This window comes from Mizuhopecten yessoensis, unplaced genomic scaffold (genome assembly GCF_002113885.1).
Source record: "Mizuhopecten yessoensis strain PY_sf001 unplaced genomic scaffold, ASM211388v2 scaffold6683, whole genome shotgun sequence".
Taxonomy (NCBI): Eukaryota; Metazoa; Mollusca; class Bivalvia; order Pectinida; family Pectinidae; genus Mizuhopecten; species Mizuhopecten yessoensis.
Window position 1 is genome coordinate 817,408 of NW_018406672.1, and position 19,521 is coordinate 836,928.

General features: G+C 35.6%; 1 protein-coding gene across 2 annotated transcripts; it reads left to right on the top strand.

Annotated features, from left to right (window-relative positions):
- Positions 1-8,563: 8,563 nt before the first annotated feature.
- Positions 8,564-13,212, top strand: LOC110452453 (2-oxo-4-hydroxy-4-carboxy-5-ureidoimidazoline decarboxylase-like). 2 transcript variants are annotated; one of them, XM_021501002.1, is made up of 3 exons: positions 8,564-8,885; positions 11,399-11,583; positions 11,895-13,212. In XM_021501002.1, the coding sequence occupies exons 1-3, from the start codon at positions 8,878-8,880 to the stop codon at positions 12,215-12,217; spliced, it is 516 nt and encodes a 171-aa protein (XP_021356677.1). In that variant the 5' UTR covers positions 8,564-8,877; the 3' UTR covers positions 12,218-13,212. The 2 variants fall into 2 exon arrangements, with proteins under 2 accessions (XP_021356677.1, XP_021356678.1); XM_021501003.1 differs by having other exon boundaries at positions 11,403-11,583.
- The last annotated feature ends 6,309 nt before the right edge of the window (positions 13,213-19,521 follow it).

Here is a 19,521-nt window from a genome sequence, read left to right on the forward strand (position 1 = left end):
TCGAAAGTCATCTAGAAATCACTTAAGTATCCTTTTCCCACTGCACTGTTTTTCGCAATCAGTAACCTCTCCTTAATTTTGTTTTGGATGCAACTGTAACACAGTTAAGCCTCGTCTCTTACGTTTGGCCAGGTAGCTCACGCGGTTAAAGCGGCAGTTTTGCAATCAAAATAGCTATGTCCACACCGAAATTAAGGGGAAGTTTATCATTTACTGTTAAATAATTATAACCAGAAATAGCCGGAATTTCGTTGTTGTTGCTACAGCTGATGGTCAGTTTTCTCATGGACCGTGACAATGCAAATTTGTAGGGGTCAAAGGCGTCATCAAAACCGTAATATGACATAGAAAGGGAAATTACATAAAGACATAAATAAAGGAAATATGTATATAGAGACCATTGAAAAGTACAACGAGAATAGACCGGATGTTCCCGAAGGCTAACTAAAAAAAGTTCATTTTCGCCAGGACCGGATCTATATGCACATTGGCTTAACTCTTTTTGTAATGTGCTATTCCTTACACTAGCCACACAGCAAGCCATACTCGGTATACAAAGGGCAAATGACAACCTGTAATACCAGTGTGATAGGAAGTAGGCCGTATATTCACAAAATGACATAAAATACAAACATGTATGTGTAGTCATTCTGCAATATCCAATAGAGAGTATATGACCATTATAGGAGGTGGGATGGGGGGGGGGGGGGGCAAAAACCGCCCGTCCCTTATTAAATATATTCAGTCTATAATAGTAACCCTTACCCTCAATCTCTAATAGTATACGATCTTTAATAGTGACTATATGACTAATATGACTATTCTAAGAAGTAACATGAGGGGATGGAGGCGGGAAAAAAATAACAAAAGTTCTTACATTTGGCCTCTGACAAAATTTGTTCAAGTGACGCTATCACCTGCCACGTGACGCGTATGCTTGCATGCAATGCGGTAAACCGGTCATGGTATATTTTAAATAATTGATACAGAGGCAAAACCACGAAGTCAATTCGCATATAAAAACACTTCTACACAAAATACGCAAATATACACTATTAATGCTATTAAATTCACTTTGTATTTAATTATTATTTTATTTTCCCAGTAAGAAAGCATAAGTCGTCTGCCACGTAAACTCCAAGACAATGAATGTCAAAGTGTGGATCATGGTTTGAATGGCAAAGCAATTATCTTGATAAAAGCATTTTGTAGATTGAGATAAGTACAATAGATATGTTCAGATAAGAATTTGATTTAAAGAAAAGTGTAATGTAGCTTTCTTATTGCGATGGGCCTGATAAAAGAGATAAATAAAAAGGGAAGATTTCTGGGATAGAGTGTGTAATCTCATCAAAAAGGGAGATCACGTGGCGGAGAAATAAAAATCACAGGGACAAGTCTGATTTCTCGTTGGTCATCTATTACATGAAAAACAAAACGTGGCACATTTTCGACTGTTTGAAAACCAGCATAATCGAGGGAGTGATAATAAAAACAAGTCGCGTTGCTGAGACTGATTGGTATTGCTGATACATAATACAGGAGTATGTACAAGGGACAGGAAATGGTAAAAAGTGAATTGTATGGTTACCATATAAGACGTGTAACAGCATACAATAACAGTAGGTTTATGAAATCTCCATACATACTGTATGGTAACCATATAACACGTGTAACAGCATACAATACCAGTAGGTTGATGAAATCTCCATACATACTGTATGTTAACCATATAAAACGTGTAACAGCATGCAATACCAGTAGGTTGATGAAATCTCCACACATACTGTATGGTTACCATATAAGACGTGTAACAGCATACAATACCAGTAGGTTTATGAAATCTCCATACATACTGTATGGTAACCATATAAAACGTGTAACAGCATACAATACCAGTAGGTTGATGAAATCTCTAAACATACTGTATGGTTACCATATAAGACGTGTAACAGCATACAATACCAGTAGGTTGATGAAATCTCTAAACATACTGTATGGTTACCATATAAGACGTGTAACAGCATACAATAACAGAAGGTTGATGAAATCTCCATACATACTGTATGTTAACCATATAAAACGTGTAACAGCATACAATACCAGTATGTTGATGAAATATCCATACATACTGTATGGTTACCATATAAAACGTGTTACAGCATACAATAACAGTAGGTTGATGAAATCTCCATACATACTGTATGGTTATAATATTATTAAGTATAAGCAGGTCATAAACATTCTTAGACACCATAAATAGCGTAGGAGAGGCATAAGTTCAGTTTTAGTTGTTATTTAATGCCTCACAGCATAACATCAAATCAAAGTAAACAATTGTGAATCAAATTAATTGTAGGTATACATTCTTAAACAGCATAAGAATAGCGTATGAGTTGAATCATTTCAATAATTATGTTAATCAATGAATCATAACATTAAATAAAATTTAAGTGTACTGTTTAAAAAGCAAAGGAATCGCATGACAAGGGAAAGAAATATTATATCACGGTAACGTTAATGCACAAGACAATCATGCATACTGGTCGCACAGCTGACCGAGGTCGAGGTTCAAATGTTTCTTTTTATCATTGCTGTGTCGACCCGACCTACTAACACTTTGACTATCTAACTAGTAATCACATGGTATTGGTCCTTGGACGACATAAGGTGATATATAGGATATTGGACACTATGGCCGGGTGAGTACAACCGTTTATTGTCGGAATTTAAATTGTACTGAGGGTGTCGATCTTATGGTCAATACGTATCCCTAAGAAAGAACTCCAAGTCATATTTGTTCCGTTGATGATACGGTTTACTAAAAAATACCAAAAGTACGAAGTTACAAGTAAAAATACACAGATAATTGACAAAATAATTGTTTTTGGACTTATTCTTTGTTTTACATCATTCAACTAGCAGAAAATGATAGTCATATGATTATGGTGGCTGCTATATGACATTTCGTCTTTTCGTTTTATCGCTCGCAAAATAGCGCCAAGCGAAATAACGAAATAACGCCAAAGCGCCTAAGAGAAAAGACGAAATAACGCCAAAGCTAAATAACGAAAAGACGAAAAACCTCGCCAAAGCGAAATAACGAAATAACGCCAAAATGAGGGAGAAAGACGCCATTTTATCTTTTCGCTTTGACGTTATTTTCACTTCGGTTTGGCGTTATTTCGTTATTTCGCTTTTGCGGGTTTTCGTCTTTTCGTTATTTAGCTTTGGCGCTTTGGCGCTTTGGTGATATTTCGTCTTTTCGCTTTGGCGTTATTTCGTTATTTCGCTTGGCGTTATTGCGCGGGCGACCATACTGTATGGTTACCATATAAAACTGTAACAGCATACAATAACAGTAGGTTGATGAAATCTCCATACATACTATATGGTTACCATATAAAACGTGTAACAGCATACAATGACAGTAGGTTGATGAAATCTCCATACATACTATATGGTTACCATATAAAACGTGTAACAGCATACAATGACAGTAGGTTGATGAAATCTCCATACATACTGCATGGTTACCCTATAAAACGTGTAACAGCATGCAATACCAGTAGGTTGATGAAATCTCCATACATACTATATGGTTACCATATAAAACGTGTAACAGCATACAATACCAGTAGGTTGATGAAATCTCCATACATACTGTATGGTTATAATATCATTAAGTATAAGCAGGTCATAAACATTCTTAGACACCATAAAATAGGGTAGGAATGGCATAAGTTCAGTTGTCGTTGTTATTTTATGCCTCACAGCATGACATCAAATCAAAGTAAACAATTGTGAATCAAATTAATTGTAGGTATACATTATTAAACAGCATAAGAATAGCGTATGAGTGGAATCATTTCAATAAATATATTAATCAATGAATCATAACATTAAATAAAATTTAAGTGTACTGTTTAAAAAGCAAAGGAATCGCATGACAAGGGAAAGAAATATTATATCACGGTAACGTTAATGTACAAGACAATCATGCATACTGGTCGCACAGCGGACCGAGGTCGATGTTCAAGTGGGTTTTTTTTATCATGTTCAAATGGTCTTTTATCATTGACAAATAAATGCTGTGTCGACCCGACCTACTAACACTTTGACTATCTAACTAGTAAGCACATGCTATTGGTCCTTGGACGACATAAGGTGATATATAGGATATTGGACACTATGGCTGGGTGAGTACAACCATTTATTGTCGGAATTTAAATTGTACTGAGGTTGTCGATCTTATGGTCGATACGTATCCCTGAGAAAGAACTCAAAGTCATATTTGTTCCGTTGATGATACGGTTTACTGAAAAATACCAAAAGTACGAAGTCACAAGTAAAAATACACAGATAATTGACAAAATAATTGTTTTTGGACTTATTCTTTGTTTTACATCATTTAACTAGCAGATGTTTCACTAAACTGCAATATTCTCTGAGGGAAAATGATAGTCATATGATTATGGTGGCTGATATATGACATTTCGTCTTTTCGCTTTGTCGCCCGCGAAATAGCGCCAAGCGAAATAACGAAATAACGAAATAACGCCAAAGCGCCAAAGAGAAAAGACGAAATAACACCAAAGTGAAATAACGAAATAACGCCAAAATGAGGGAGAAAGACGCCATTTTATCTTTTCGCTTTGGCGTTATTTTCACTTCGGTTTGGCGTTCAGTATAATTTATTACCAAATCAACACTAATAATATTCACTGTATTTTTTTTTTTATAAAATTAATACTATTCACATTCAACATATTTTATTCGATTGTTTTTAATATTTCTTGAATAAGTATTCAGAATTGCGAAACATTGAGTCATATTAGAATGAAGAGAAACATGATATATTCTATCTCTTATTTTAACACAAAAGAGTCAAAATAGCATTAATTCTGTTTACTACTTTGTACTAATCATTCATTCTGTAAATGAGAATTATGCCAACAGTCGCCCTCGATCTAAGCCTTAGGGCTGAGCACTTCAGGGAGTGAACGGTCCCTGATGAAAGGTTATACCCGAAAGCTTAGATCGAGAGTGACTGTGATATTTACATGTATGTAAGTACGTTCCCTGTAGGAACTTTGTGATAGACAATTAGTTCTACATATTGATGCTAAAATATTATCATTCACGTGTATCCATTCAAAAAAACCTAAACAAATACCATAATATAACACAGATATGTAAGGTGCCCTGTGTGTATTATGGAAGCACGGATTTCTAATACATTGTACATGTGTAAGAGTTTTCCAATGGATCATCGCGCATATTTCAAAATCACATGCTAATTTTCCTTGCAGTTCGATAGTGACACCGGGTAGAATGGTTGGAAACACAGTATTTTCTTAATCAGTCAACACAGAGAATACGAACTGTTTGTAGTAACACGGATACAAAGGTCTTCTAAAGTTATCAAAATTTACTCTTAACTACTCATTACAGTTACTGAATGTTTAGCACAGTCCACTTAAGCAATATAATATATATCTATCAAATACAGATTATATAGGAGTTTCTAGATTAATTACACAAGTTGTAAACCCCTACTTCCACCAAACGTGTAAAATCAAATGAAACAAAAAATCAGGTCTTGTATTTGAAATGAATATAAAAGTAATTTTCAGAATATTGCAAAAGCTTATTGATCACATTAAAGTATCTCTTTACAACGTTTTCTGGAAAAAACACTTTCCTTTAAGTCGGGAGCTGATCCTCTGTGTTTGTCACAGGACAGTGATCAACCTAGTAATTGGTCAGGTTCTTTTTTTATATATATATATATCTGAGACCAATTAGATAGCTAGCCGCGTGTCTTTCAATTTTGCTATGACATATTCCAGGTTTACAGAAATCGAAAGTGAGCGAAACTCCTAGATGCCTTTCCAGCAGCAACTCAAAATGATCAGATATCTAAATAAAAAATTGAGGTAACTCTAGTACAAGTGGCAGGCATACTGTTAAAGGGAGTATAATCATTTAATCTTATTTATTTATTTTTATTTTTATTGTATTTGTGTGTTCAATAAAATCGTTGCAAACCATATGAATCGAAAGTCATCTAGAAATCACTTAAGTATCCTTTTCCCACTGCACTGTTTTTCGCAATCAGTAACCTCTCCTTAATTTTGTTTTGGATGCAACTGTAACACAGTTAAGCCTCGTCTCTTACGTTTGGCCAGGTAGCTCACGCGGTTAAAGCGGCAGTTTTGCAATCAAAATAGCTATGTCCACACCGAAATTAAGGGGAAGTTTATCATTTACTGTTAAATAATTACAACCAGAAATAGCCGGAATTTCGTTGTTGTTGCTACAGCTGATGGTCAGTTTTCTCATGGACCGTGACAATGAAAGTGTGTAGTGGTCAAAGGCGTCATCAAAACCGTAATATGACATAGAAAGGGATATTACATAAAGACATAAATAAAGGAAATATGTATATAGAGACCATTGAAGAGTCAAGGAGAATAGACCGGATGTTCCCGAAGGCTAACTAAAAAAAGTTCATTTTCGCCAGGACCGGATCTATATGCACATTGCCTTAACTCCTTTTGTAATGTGATATTCCTTACACTAGCCACACAGCAAGCCATACTCGGTATACAAAAGGCAAATGACAACCAGTAATACCAGTGTTATATGAAATAGGCCGTTTATTCACAAAATGACATAAAATACAAACATGTATGTGTAGTCATTCTGCAATATCCAATAGTGAGTATAGGACCATTGTAGGAGAGGGGGGGGGGGGGGGGGGCAAAAACCGCCCGTCCCTTAAATACTTGTTGTTAGTATACAATCTCTAATAGTAACCCTTACCCTCAATCTATAATAGTATACGATCTCTAATAGTGACTATATGACTAATATGACTATTCTAAGAATTAACATGAGGGGATGGAGGCGGGAAAAAATTAACAAAAGTTCTTACATTTGGCCTCTGACAAAATTTGTTCAAGTGACGCTATCACCTGCCACGTGACGCGTGTTCTTGCATGCAAAGCGGTAAACCGGTCATGGTATGTTTTAAACAACAGATACAGAGGCAAAACCACGAAGTCAATTCGCATATAAAAACACTTCTACACAAAATACGCAAATCTACACTATAAATGCTATTAAATTCACTTTGTATTTAATTATTATTTTATTTGCCCAGTAAGAAAGCATAAGTCGTCTGCCACGTAAACTCCAAGACAATGAATGTCAAAGTGTGGATCATGGTTTGAATTTCAAAGCAATTATCGTGATAAAAGCATTTTGTAGATTGAGATAAGTACAATAGATATGTTCAGATAAGAATTTGATTTAAAGAAAAGTGCAATGTAGCTTTCTTATTGCGATGGGCCTGATAAAAGAGACAAATAAAAAAGGAGAAGATTTCTGGGATAGAGTGTGTAATCTCATCAGAAAGGGAGATCACGTGGCGGAGAAATAAAAATTGCAGGGACAAGTCTGATTTCTCGTTGGTCGTCTAATACATGAAAAAAAAACGTGGCACATTTTCGACTGTTTGAAAACCAGCATAATCGAGGGAGAGATAATAAAAACAAGTCGCGTTGATGAGACTGATTGGTATTGCTGATACATAATACAGGAGTATGTACAAGGGACAAGAAATGATAACTCTGGTGAGCTATTGTTACGACAAAAAAAGGCAAAAAGTGAATTGTATGGTTACCATATAAGACGTGTAACAGCATACAATAACAGTAGGTTGATGAAATCTCCATACATACTGTATGGTTATCATATCAGACGTGTAACAGCATGCAATACCAGTAGGTTGATGAAATATCCATCCATACTGTATGGTTATCATATAGGACGTGTAACAGCATACAATAACACTAGGTTGATGAAATCTCCATCCATACTGTATGGTTATCATATAGGACGTGTAACAGCATACAATTCCAGTAGGTTGATGAAATCTCCATCCATACTGTATGGTTATCATATCAGACGCGTAACAGCATGCAATACCAGTAGGTTGATGACATATCCATACATACTGTATGGTTGCCATATAAGACGTGTAACAGCATACAATTCCAGTAGGTTGATGAAATCTCCATCCATACTGTATGGTTATCATATAAGCCGTGTAACAGCATACAATAACAGTAGGTTTATGAAATCTCCATACATAATGTATGGTTATAATATCATTAAGCATAAGCAGGTCATAAACATTCTAAGACACCATAAAATAGCGTAGGAGTGGCACAAGTTCAGTTTTTGTTGTTGTTTAATGCCTCACAGCATAACATCAAATCAAAGTAAACAATTGTGAATCAAATTAATTGTAGGTATACATTCTTAAACAGCATAAGAATAGTGTATGAGTTGAATCATTTCAATACTTATGTTAATCAATGAATCATAACATTAAATAAAATTTAAATGAATAAATAAGTATTATATCACGGTAACATTAATGCACAATACAAGCATATACATACTGTTGTGGAGTTATACTCACTGAATCCGGAACTGATGGTCATATGCATACTGTTCGCGCAGCAGACCTGAGGTCAAAGGTCAAAATTGTCATCTTTAAATAGACGATAAGGGTATAGTATCGTACGTACAGGTAAATTTATGCGATCTTTCGACACAGCCGGTTACCTGCATCAAGTGTTACCTTTACTGCTTGCGTGTACATATTCAAACAGTTTGTGAAAATTTGAGATAGTTGTGGAGTCATCGCTTTAGCAATATTGAGGTCGCGGGGAGGTTTGTCGGGTAAAGTATATGAACAGGCTGTTTCGACCCGACCTATTTACACTGGAACTATCTAACCAGAACTCACACGGTGTTGATCCCTGAACGACATTAGCTGAGATATAGGATCCGAAAAACATTATGTCTGGGTGAGTACAACCCTTTATTGTCGGAAATTAAATAATATCACTCGCTCACAAATACAAACCCACACATTTATAAGTATGCAGGCATGTGTGTACGTGTTTAGAACGTAATGCTTTGTGTTATACGTGTGTTGATATACATTTGGCAACGAGTCTGAAGGGAGGTAACCGTGCGTTTTATTTGATATACGTTACAGTAGGTAGAGTATAGTAAAGCTAATATTACTATGCTGCGCCCAGGCCGGGACATAATAGGACCGGGCGGAATGCTGTGCTTGGTGTCCTCGGCATGGCATTTCAGTGAGATAGCACTATAAAGTCGGCATCAGATCCGCTCTATCACTAGGAGGCAAGCACACCAACATACCATGTCTCCTGCATACACACACACGCAAACACGCATACACTAAACACATAGAGCTACGTCCTTAAATGACCTTAGCTGTTAATAGGAGGTTAAACATTTAACCAAACTAAAATTACAAGTCTACAAGTTGTTTCATTGCAGGTAGTATCCCACAAGTCTAAAGAGCTCTGATATACATATGTAGCCTATGATGTATCCTTTGGATTTCATATAGTTTGAGGATAGGTTCCTCCTCTTCAATATATTAATCCTCGGCTTTAAAATTGAACACATTGATTAGATATAGTCATATGTTTTATAAAATTCGCAGGACTACAAAAGTATGATTCACAGTCAACGTTTGAGGTACAACATGTGCATGCCCTTTATTTCTAACGCTTTACATTTATATATTAACGCTCCATATTTTCCTGTCTCAATGTCAAGTTTGATGTAAGTATTTTATTCCTAATGAATCTTGTGTAGCTAGTGTTACATCCCCATAGATGACACGACAGCTTCCTAACCTAACGAACCGTTACTTCACCTAAGCTATGAGACCAACTGATAAACTCTTGGCTACTGTTGTCAAATTATATATTGTCTTGATTTGAATATAGCGCAGGGCATAGTAGCATAAGCACAACATTACCTTGAATTAGCAACAGTGTGTGTTTATAACCAAAACCTCAGAAGAACAGAAGCTAAGTAAACAGTGTTCTGTTTTTGAAGATGAACTCTTTAAATTCAGGTGTAGTTAAAATTCACAATGATGACAATTCTACATTAAACGAATAAACAAACGTGAACAGTTACTACTAGAGCTGAAGTGAATGGGCTCGGAATCATTATAATAGAATGAAGAAAAAGAAATGAATATTTGCCACATTCAATGTTTTTTGTAGTTTTTCCATATAAAATATTTCTATGTGTTTTATTGAGTCCATTCCAGTAGAATTTCTCAAATTCAATAAAAAAAGTCAAGTTATAAAATGTTCAATAGATTTATGTACAAATTCTCTGGAGATGTATACACTAGTGATCATGTAAAGACGGTAAATAGTATAAACACTGACCATGTGGTGACCATGTGGTAGCTGTGTATAGCCACGTTAAGCCCCGCCCACTCTCTTATCAGCTAATTGCTAACCACCCGTTTGTTTTTATGTAGGTCGTCCCCTTAAGGTGGTATGTGAAACTAAATCCAAACTCACTTTTTAATATGTGCGGTGACATATATGGAACCATAAGGTAACTGTTACCTGACTTTTTTTTATTTCTGCTAAATATTCTACTAAAAAAGTGAAGAAAGACATCCCTTGAAATCACCCCTTTACACTGGTGCCTGCTCAGTGATGTGAACAACCGGATGTTATCTATAAAGTGACTTTATTATGAATGTGGTACTTTGTTATCATAGGGCTTAAGAGGCATACGCTATCCGCAGGACACACAGTGTCAATCGAAGCATAAAAGTTACACAATTTCGAGGATTCGATGTACATACGTGGGTTACGCTAGTAAACAAGAGAAGCACGAATGTCCAAACACACATTTGCCTGGTTATCATACATTTATATTTACTTAACCATTACAATGCCTTCCTCACAATTTCAGTTCCCATAGATCAGCTAAGATATGCATCTGTAGAAAATCTCTCCAATCTGTCTTTATGGCTCTTGAAGCACGAACTCATCTGTAATATCACAATGTGTGGTAAGGTGGCGCAGTGGACCACAGGCTCGATTCCCTGATCGGACGTGAAAAGGTTTTGGGTCATCTGCCCAACCATGTGGGTTTCTCCGGGTTCTCCGGTTGCCTTCCTCATTAGGACCTTCTGTGCGCTTCCATCTGATCAATACAGGTTGAAATAACTTGTTGCATAATGGTTCTAAAACATTCATAATATCAAAATGGTGTAATATGTAAAGTACATGACAAATATCTTTAAAGAAAGTGAAAAATGCTATGACAACTTGTTGTACATGTCAAGTTTTCATGACAAGCCTAATGAACCACACACACACGAGTAGCAGTCATTATACTTACTAAAATGCCAAGACACATTATAAACATGGATGGGGAATTGCATTAGCACCTATCCAGATCGGTTTCCAACACTGATGACACCCAGAAGACATACATCATTCCACCTTAATATCTTTTCCAGAAAGACGTTACTGGCCATACACGACGTGAACAGCATGACGTTCGAACAGTTCACAACTGTGTTTGGTAATGTTGTGGAGCATTGTTCGCTGTGTGCGGCCGCTGTGTGGCAGCACCGTCCGTTTACGGACGTGGATCACATACACCAGCTCATATGTGATGTCCTCGACAACTTCCCAAACGACGGTAAGTCATGGACGTGTGACTTCACGTTAAATACGGTAACAGACGTGTGCATGTAGGTAACACGGGTTTTAATTACTCAAACGGATATATTATTACCCGAGATAAGATCACGATTCTTGTGAAATTTGAATCTGAAAATAACCTCACTATTACTGAATGTTAGACCCAACCACTTACCTTGTATATGTGACGCAATCACTAGGTAAAAACATTCGTATCATTCCTTGTAACACGGACTTCACTTCAAGCAGATTAGAATAGGGATGTAAAGATAAGAATCTGATAACAAAAAGTTGTTCATTTTCTTCTAGCTAAGCAAGGGGTACTCTGCTTACATCCGGATCTTGCTGGGAGCGTCGCGGGCCTGACATCGGAGTCGCAAAACGAACAGAAAGCTGCTGGGATCGATAGCCTTACACAGGATGAAAGGGCGAAAATGCAAGAAAGAAATACAAGCTACCGGGAAAAGTTTGGTTTTCCCTTTGTCATATGTGCCCGGAAAAACAAAACGCAGGCCATTTTAGACGGTTTGAAGCTCCGATTGCAAAACAACATCGAGGAGGAAGTGAGGAATGGCGTGGAGCAAGTAAAAGAGATAGCTCTGCTGAGACTGTTTTCTATTGTTGAACACTGATGATATTACCGAGATTGTTTTATTACTTTTGAGCAGTGACTGATTACGGAGACTGATTTTTTTTTTATAATTGAACACTTATATAACATTACAGACTGTTTGGTAATATTGATCATTGATAGCATCGATCAGTCTGATTTTTTGAAACATTGTTTAAAAATCAGTATAAAATTCACAATATTTTTGTAAAGTAGAAACCAAAGTAAAACGCGTATGTATGCCCTTTTTGTTTGTTACAAACCTCATGACAAGTTAGAATCATATCACATAACAGGATAATATGAAACTAGTGGATTCGAATTAACGGTGTACGTACTTGATACATAATATTTACCTTCAACGAAATATAAGGGTCTGGTGGATAGAGATCTTTTAGTCTGAAGGAAGCTTTTGTGTAGAGTATGTTTAAGTCTAGATGTATGTTTGACATACCGCTTTAAGAAATAGACGTAAGATGTTTGTGCGACGTGACGTATGAGACACCAACATTATCCACTAAGTAAGCTCTGTATTTGTTTCTGGATTTGTTCTTGTAAATTTAAAAAGAGTCGGTAAAATCTGGATTGAACTTTACAATCTACTTGTCTGTCTATGATTTTACTTTTAAATGTACAATATAAACCCGATAATGCTACTTACTGATCGTTGTCTTTTGTTCGGAACAATTGAATTACTCCCATTCTTAAAAATACGTGTGAAATATTCGAGCTTCCCCAACGCAGGGAGTACTAACTTCCATCGCCTTGTTGAACTGTCGTTGAGAAGGAATAATGTTGTATTTGTAGATGTAGATATGGATGACATTAAATGATAATCATCAGTAGAAAACTGTTCAATTAAATAGACATTCAAAAGTTGTGAAGTAATTTTTATATCGTGAAGCAATGATTATATTCGGAGACTTCTTTTTATATTTTCTAGTACAAGTCGAGTCTTCCGGACTGAAAATAATTTTATAAATTGTGTTCATTTACTAACATAATCAAAATAAAATATCAGATTAATTTGATTTTATTCTTAATTATTCTTGTGTTTTTTTAATTTCTGCTGAGATGAGACCTAAATTGAAAAAATAAATATTCGTATGTCATCACCATATCCTTACAACTGCAAATTTGTCATTGCAAATGGTGGCAGATATTGATGAATGCTATAACCACATCTGGAAAATGAGAGGAGATGGAAGAGGCAATGATTTTGAAAATCAATAAAGCACCTTGTTTAAAAAGCTTACCTTTCAAAGATTTACCAGTGAGCTTAACAGAGCAATTAATAAAACTTCTCGACATGTTTCAAATCCTAACCATGGACCTAGCCATAGCAATAAGGTAATATGGGGCCAAATAATAGCGAAATTGGTACTGTATACCGTTGGAGCAATGGAGTAAAATACTGGACATAAAGAGTTAACACAGAAAAATCCATGTACTCAAACTGTTGTCATGGACGCAGCAGATCAAGGATTTCCAGTGAGCTTAACAGAGCAATTAATAAAACTTCAAATCCTAACCAAAGACCTAGTCATAACAATAAGGTAATATGGGGCCAAATAATAGCGAAATTGGTACTGTATACCGTTGGAGCAATGGAGTAAAAATACTGGACATAAAGAGTTAACACAGACAAATCCATGTACTCAAACTGTTGTCATGGACGCAGCAGATCAAGGAGGACAGAAGAAACCCGATTCTGAAGGGATATCTCCATTTATTGCCTCTTATCATCATATAGCTTGATATTGCAGGCATGTCTTTTCTGAATAAGCAGTTGTAACGTCATCAAGAGGCGCATTTAATACGACAAAAGAGTATAGATAGCAAGTAATAAGGTGAAACAAAAAAACAGTTAATGCATGGAATGCTAGCCTGGCGATGAAGCAAATAAGCACATCGAGGTACTTACTATAAATCGCTTTGACCAAAGTATACTTATATTTGAATCGAAGTCAATCAATTGTATCCAATGTTCTAACAATTCTAAGCAATGGTTTTCAATGCTCCATAATATTGCTACAATGAACAATATATACTAACACTTGTGCCTATTTATGAAGGTCATTTATAATAACACCTATACTAGATCGTTATCTCGGCTAACTACATGTCAAATAGCACGCTTTTTGGACCATAATGGTTATTACGAGGCAACATTTGACCGCTGTGACCTTGAATGAAGGTCCGTATCGTTTATTTGCTCGCTAGTGACTTTGGCTCTTGGTTAATTATTTTGTTTTGATTTTCCTTAGCTGTCATAATTACGTGCAGTGTTATACTAGAGTAATTCTAGTTTTTCATTTAGATAAGATTGATCTAGATTTTAATTGCCATGTAACCAAAACCTATTGAATTATGATATATTACCTGAATTGGATCTTTGTCAAATATCTGTAGTTATTGCATTCTAATAATATTTATCTGAGTTGTGCAAAGCTTGCTTTTCTTTCTGTTTAATATTGTTCAATATAACTGTAAAAATATTATATAAAAAATCCCGTTTTATAGTTTAAGGGGTATTTTTATATACAAATTGTAATACACGTAGTTTTATTAATAAAACGTCACACTCTTGTGCTATAGACGTATCAACACGTAATTTCTTAAGCGGCCTCAAAGTGTTATGTCAAAGGTCATGGGGGAAAAACCGCTTATGCGCTAGCAAAAACTTGCATGCCGGCCAATTAGGAGTCCTTTGATACGATTACGATTTCTTTATTTAAACGATATATCCACACTGAAAAATTATACGATCATCGAGTACGATATCAGGTACATCTATTCTTTTGGGAAAATCTTCAATGTTTGGCACTTACATCGTAATAAATCAGCGATCATGCAATTTGTTGGAGGGTCGCCCGCAGATGCTGAGAGTGAGATGGGTGTGTCAGTTTACATTTACATTTATACTGCAAAGGACCGTCGAACAGCATCAACTTGCAGGTAGCCTTGTGTGGTGTGGCTTCCACATGAGTTCGTTAAAAACTGGTTAAAAAGTTAAAACTATTTACAGGATCCACATTCACTCTGCAAGATGACTGGAGCGAGGTCTTGAATGCCTCAGTTCTCCCCAGTAACTGGTGGATTGGGGTATTTATCGGACAAGTCAATCAAATAGATTATTTTTCCTTTCTCCGATACATCATCTTTAAACCTGTTTCTGGTATACTTAACTTTGACCTTTTCCAGCCGATACAGGAAAAAATTCAAAGCATTCTTTAAATTTGCCATCCTGAAAATTAACGTCAAAAACGACGATGATGTCGTTTTTCCACTTTCCGTTTGGCAAATATTAACGTTAATGTAACCTCATCGTTTCTCAACGATAACAAAGGAATCGTTTATACGCCTTGTCAAACTTGTGCTAATGTAATTTCGTCTCAGATTGTGTCATAAATAACGTCATCAAGTTTTTTGAGTAAAATATAAATTTTCATTGGGGCCTGTATAGGGGTATTATTGGACAAGCAATGTTGGAAAGTCATTTTTGTACTGGTTATAACTTGGAAAACCACATGAGTGCATCTCACAATAGCTGATACATAACAAATAAAATAAAAAAAAGTAAGTATAAATGTGTATTTTCTGTAGATTAATCAGGGATGGACACTAACTTTTTTGCTTGGTAATCCACAGGGCTAGTTGAAAAGATTATTTACTAGTCCTTTGTCAATGTAAAGTTCTATAAGGTTTCCTGATCAGGAAACATTGTGATCTACAGCATGAAATATCAAAAGAAGACTTAATATAGCTACTGCCATACAAATATGGTTAAGTTAAAGGATTTTTTTTGACAATTATCATGCAATATTTAAAACATTTTTCTAAATTTTAGAAAGTAATATTGTTATTTTATAATCATATTTTTCACAAGTCCAAAGGTCCAGTTCGGTGATTCACTGGTCCTTGCTGAAATCAACTAGTCAAGGACTAGTGGACTAGTGTGACCAAGACTCGACCCCTGTTAATTGTGCATTGGTAATGAATCAGGAAATAAAATAGTTTAGTATTTGAAGGGGGCATGGCTATATTCAATCTTGAACTTGCTGTTCATGACATGGAGTAATTACAAGCACCTTAACACAGGAAAGTTTCTTGTCAGCATTAATTCTGGACTCATCAATTTTGCGGCAAACAAGTGACAAACATATCACTACATACTCTGGGTTTCTTGACATATTTGAACGATATGATTCGGTCATGGCAGATAGGGGGTTTATATTCGAGAAGAGTTGGGCAGAACTGTTTATACCTTCAGGGTGTAGGAGAGCTTCTCAAATGTCAAGAGCTGAAGTGAATCTTACAAAGGCCATTGCAAATCAAGAGAATTTACATTGAACATGCAATCAGATGAATAAAAACCTTCAGGATCCTCAAATTTGAGGTACCTCTTACTCTTGTGCACCACTTGGATGATATTGTTAAAGTGGTTGCTGGAAGTTGTAATATGCATCCATCTCTACCGAAGTATAAGTAAATAGTAATTTTATCAGCAGCACCAGAACCTGTTCCTCGATATATCCCACTATTGCTTTTTCATGATCATCCAAACTTTCAATGTTTACAAATTAATGTTGTGTTTATATATCAGTCGCTAGTTCACCTGCCCTAGCACTGTGTTGTCAAATATAATCCAGTTTTGATATATGTGAGCCAAACTTTTACTCTTAAGATCCACAAAGCTTCAACTCTTCTTTAACAAAAGTACCAGGTATTTTAGGGCTGTAATAATATATTGATATGTGTATCACAATATTTTGTTTAGAGAACATTTATCCAGTGATACATATGTGTATTTATATTTAATAATTTGTAATTAAAAGTGCAAAATTTGGAACATGAAATTAGTCACATTCTCAGGGTCTATATGCACATTGACACTGCTAGGATCAAATTACAATGTACTGCAAATATTTCTAAGGATCCCCAATAATTAAATATAGTGTGAAACACTTATCAGACATACAACTGTGCGTGGGCGGTGTCTGGTCAATCGTGTCAATAGTTCGGTTGATCTGATAATAGTAGAAATATGACCAGCACGGAGACCTGGCTCTCCGGATGATTGATCAGGCAAATGGAAACTGAACAGGTCTTTCTTAATATTCCAGCCCAAAAAAAGGAAAATTTACAATTATCTTAATACCTACTGTATCCATCTCTCCCAATACTCTCTCTGAACCTTATTGAGTTATTGGTAATACTTGGACATGAAATTGTGCAAGTATGGTTAAAATATAAAGCACATTCTATCAAGAGTTCTTATAGAATATCAATTAAGCAAGAATATAATAATATATATATTATATATACATGCAATATAATGTGGCAGTCAAACCAACTGTACATTTTCGACTTGCATACAAAACTAACCTCATATATTTATTTTTAGGCCTAAACAAGGCTTTTATATTTTGCCTAACTTGCAAAGTCTGTACTTTAAACTCTCAAACTCTGCCAATAACACTGCACTTTAGACATGCCCATTTACTAATCTGTGATGATGCAAGCTTATTCATCTGTACACATGCAAAGTGATACCAAAGATGACAATAATCACATCCAATGCTTTGATCCCCATATTTCTGTATGCTGTGTCCTTCCTTGATTACATGCTTTTAATTACATACAGGGCAGAAATGTGTTGTAGCAGGGGCATGATCAATGTCCATTGCCTCTGACATGACAGGCAGATCTGTGTTTTTCATTTTGATTTTTCAAAGGCCTTAATTGAAAAAAATTCAGGCACTACAAACTTCACATAAAACAATATAAAGCTGTCAAGTACTTGCAAATAGTAGGGAGCTGTCAAATAAAATCATTTCTGTGTGTTTGCCAAATAATTACATGTGTATACAATTTGCTACATATAAAAGTCACAACCCTTTCTCCCTGTGATGGAAAGCTGCCCTTAGATTTGCCAAAAATATAGAGCCATAAATAGACTTGAAGCTTACAAGAGCAGAGCCTTGAACACTTAGCACATTTTGTAACAAGGAGACATTTTATTTCTACAACACCATCCCCACAGCACTCACAAGTGACCAACAGGTCTGGACTTGCTCCTAAATGAATGTGATTCTGGTCAAGGAATGGACACTTTACTATAAAAAGACTTCAACATTTCTTTCTTGTAGGATTGTTAGGCCTCTGGTCCCAGTTCCCTGGCAATAGATTTTATATTTGGGTGATTTTTTTTATACTCCAACAAATTGCACAATAAAGGTTCCATATTTGTCACAAGATAACTTATAAGAGCATGTACAATACACTAAGACTGAGGTCAATTTCAAGTTTGACTGAAACCTGCTTTTGTTTATTGAGTCATCACAATCATATTTAATGTCCTAGTCTAAGGGAGATAATTGATATATTTTTAAACCATAAAACTGTTTCCTTGATATTGAATGTGCCCAGTCTATTACACATAATTGACAAGAGTGTTATGTACAGGACAATATTTATAAGCAGTGCTTTATATTATTTATAACTAATTAAAATAGTTTTCATAGCTAACTAATATATTTTTAGAAAATTTATATATTTGTATTGTCCATATTAGGGTATGACTCGCTGTTTAGCATTTAGTTTTCAAAAAGATAAATAGAATGTTAACTAATGCTTTCATTTAAACATTACACAATCACGTACAGGTATCAAGTTGTCTTGGTTTCATAGCCGATTTTACTGCCCCATTTTCCTTGCAACAGCAAACCCACACTGTATGTGAGTCGCCCTTCACTTTCTGTGACAACACGGTGTACATTTGGCTGATAAAATACAGCCGATGCAGTTGATATGGAATGGTAGTAAACTTCCTGAAAGTGACCAGACTGAAAATACTCATTAGCCTTTCCGATTTTGTAATCAAACGGTCCCAGTTTCTCCTCGACCCACCCAGTGTGTAAAAACAATGGGTCCGGTATGTCCATCGTCTACATGTAACAAATTAATCTTCCTGATTTTGTTTTAAAATACAGGTATCAGTTTGGACACAGACTTAATTTAATTCCGTGGTTTGGACAAGTGGTAGCTTAATCGTAAATGCAGCAAAACATAATGCCGACAGCCATTTCTTGCTTCTGTCTTTTGACAAACCGCGCTTGGTAAAAAAATCACGTAAATCGGGGAGTTTCCATGTTATAAAATCATCTAAAGTTCGATTCTGATCATTAGGATCTGCTGTCTATAAAGTATATATAACGTTCAATACAAAATATAAGTGTAAATCATAATCTAAATCATGTCTCATGTGAGGCCCGTCAAACTGTCAAATTCTTTTACATTGGCGCGAGATTTTTTTCCCCTATG

Excerpts from the sequence above, each read along its gene's own strand:
- LOC110452453 (XM_021501002.1), top strand. Across the intron at positions 11,584-11,894 it reads CGACAACTTCCCAAACGACG|CTAAGCAAGGGGTACTCTGC; the intron begins GTAAGTCATGGA and ends ATTTTCTTCTAG.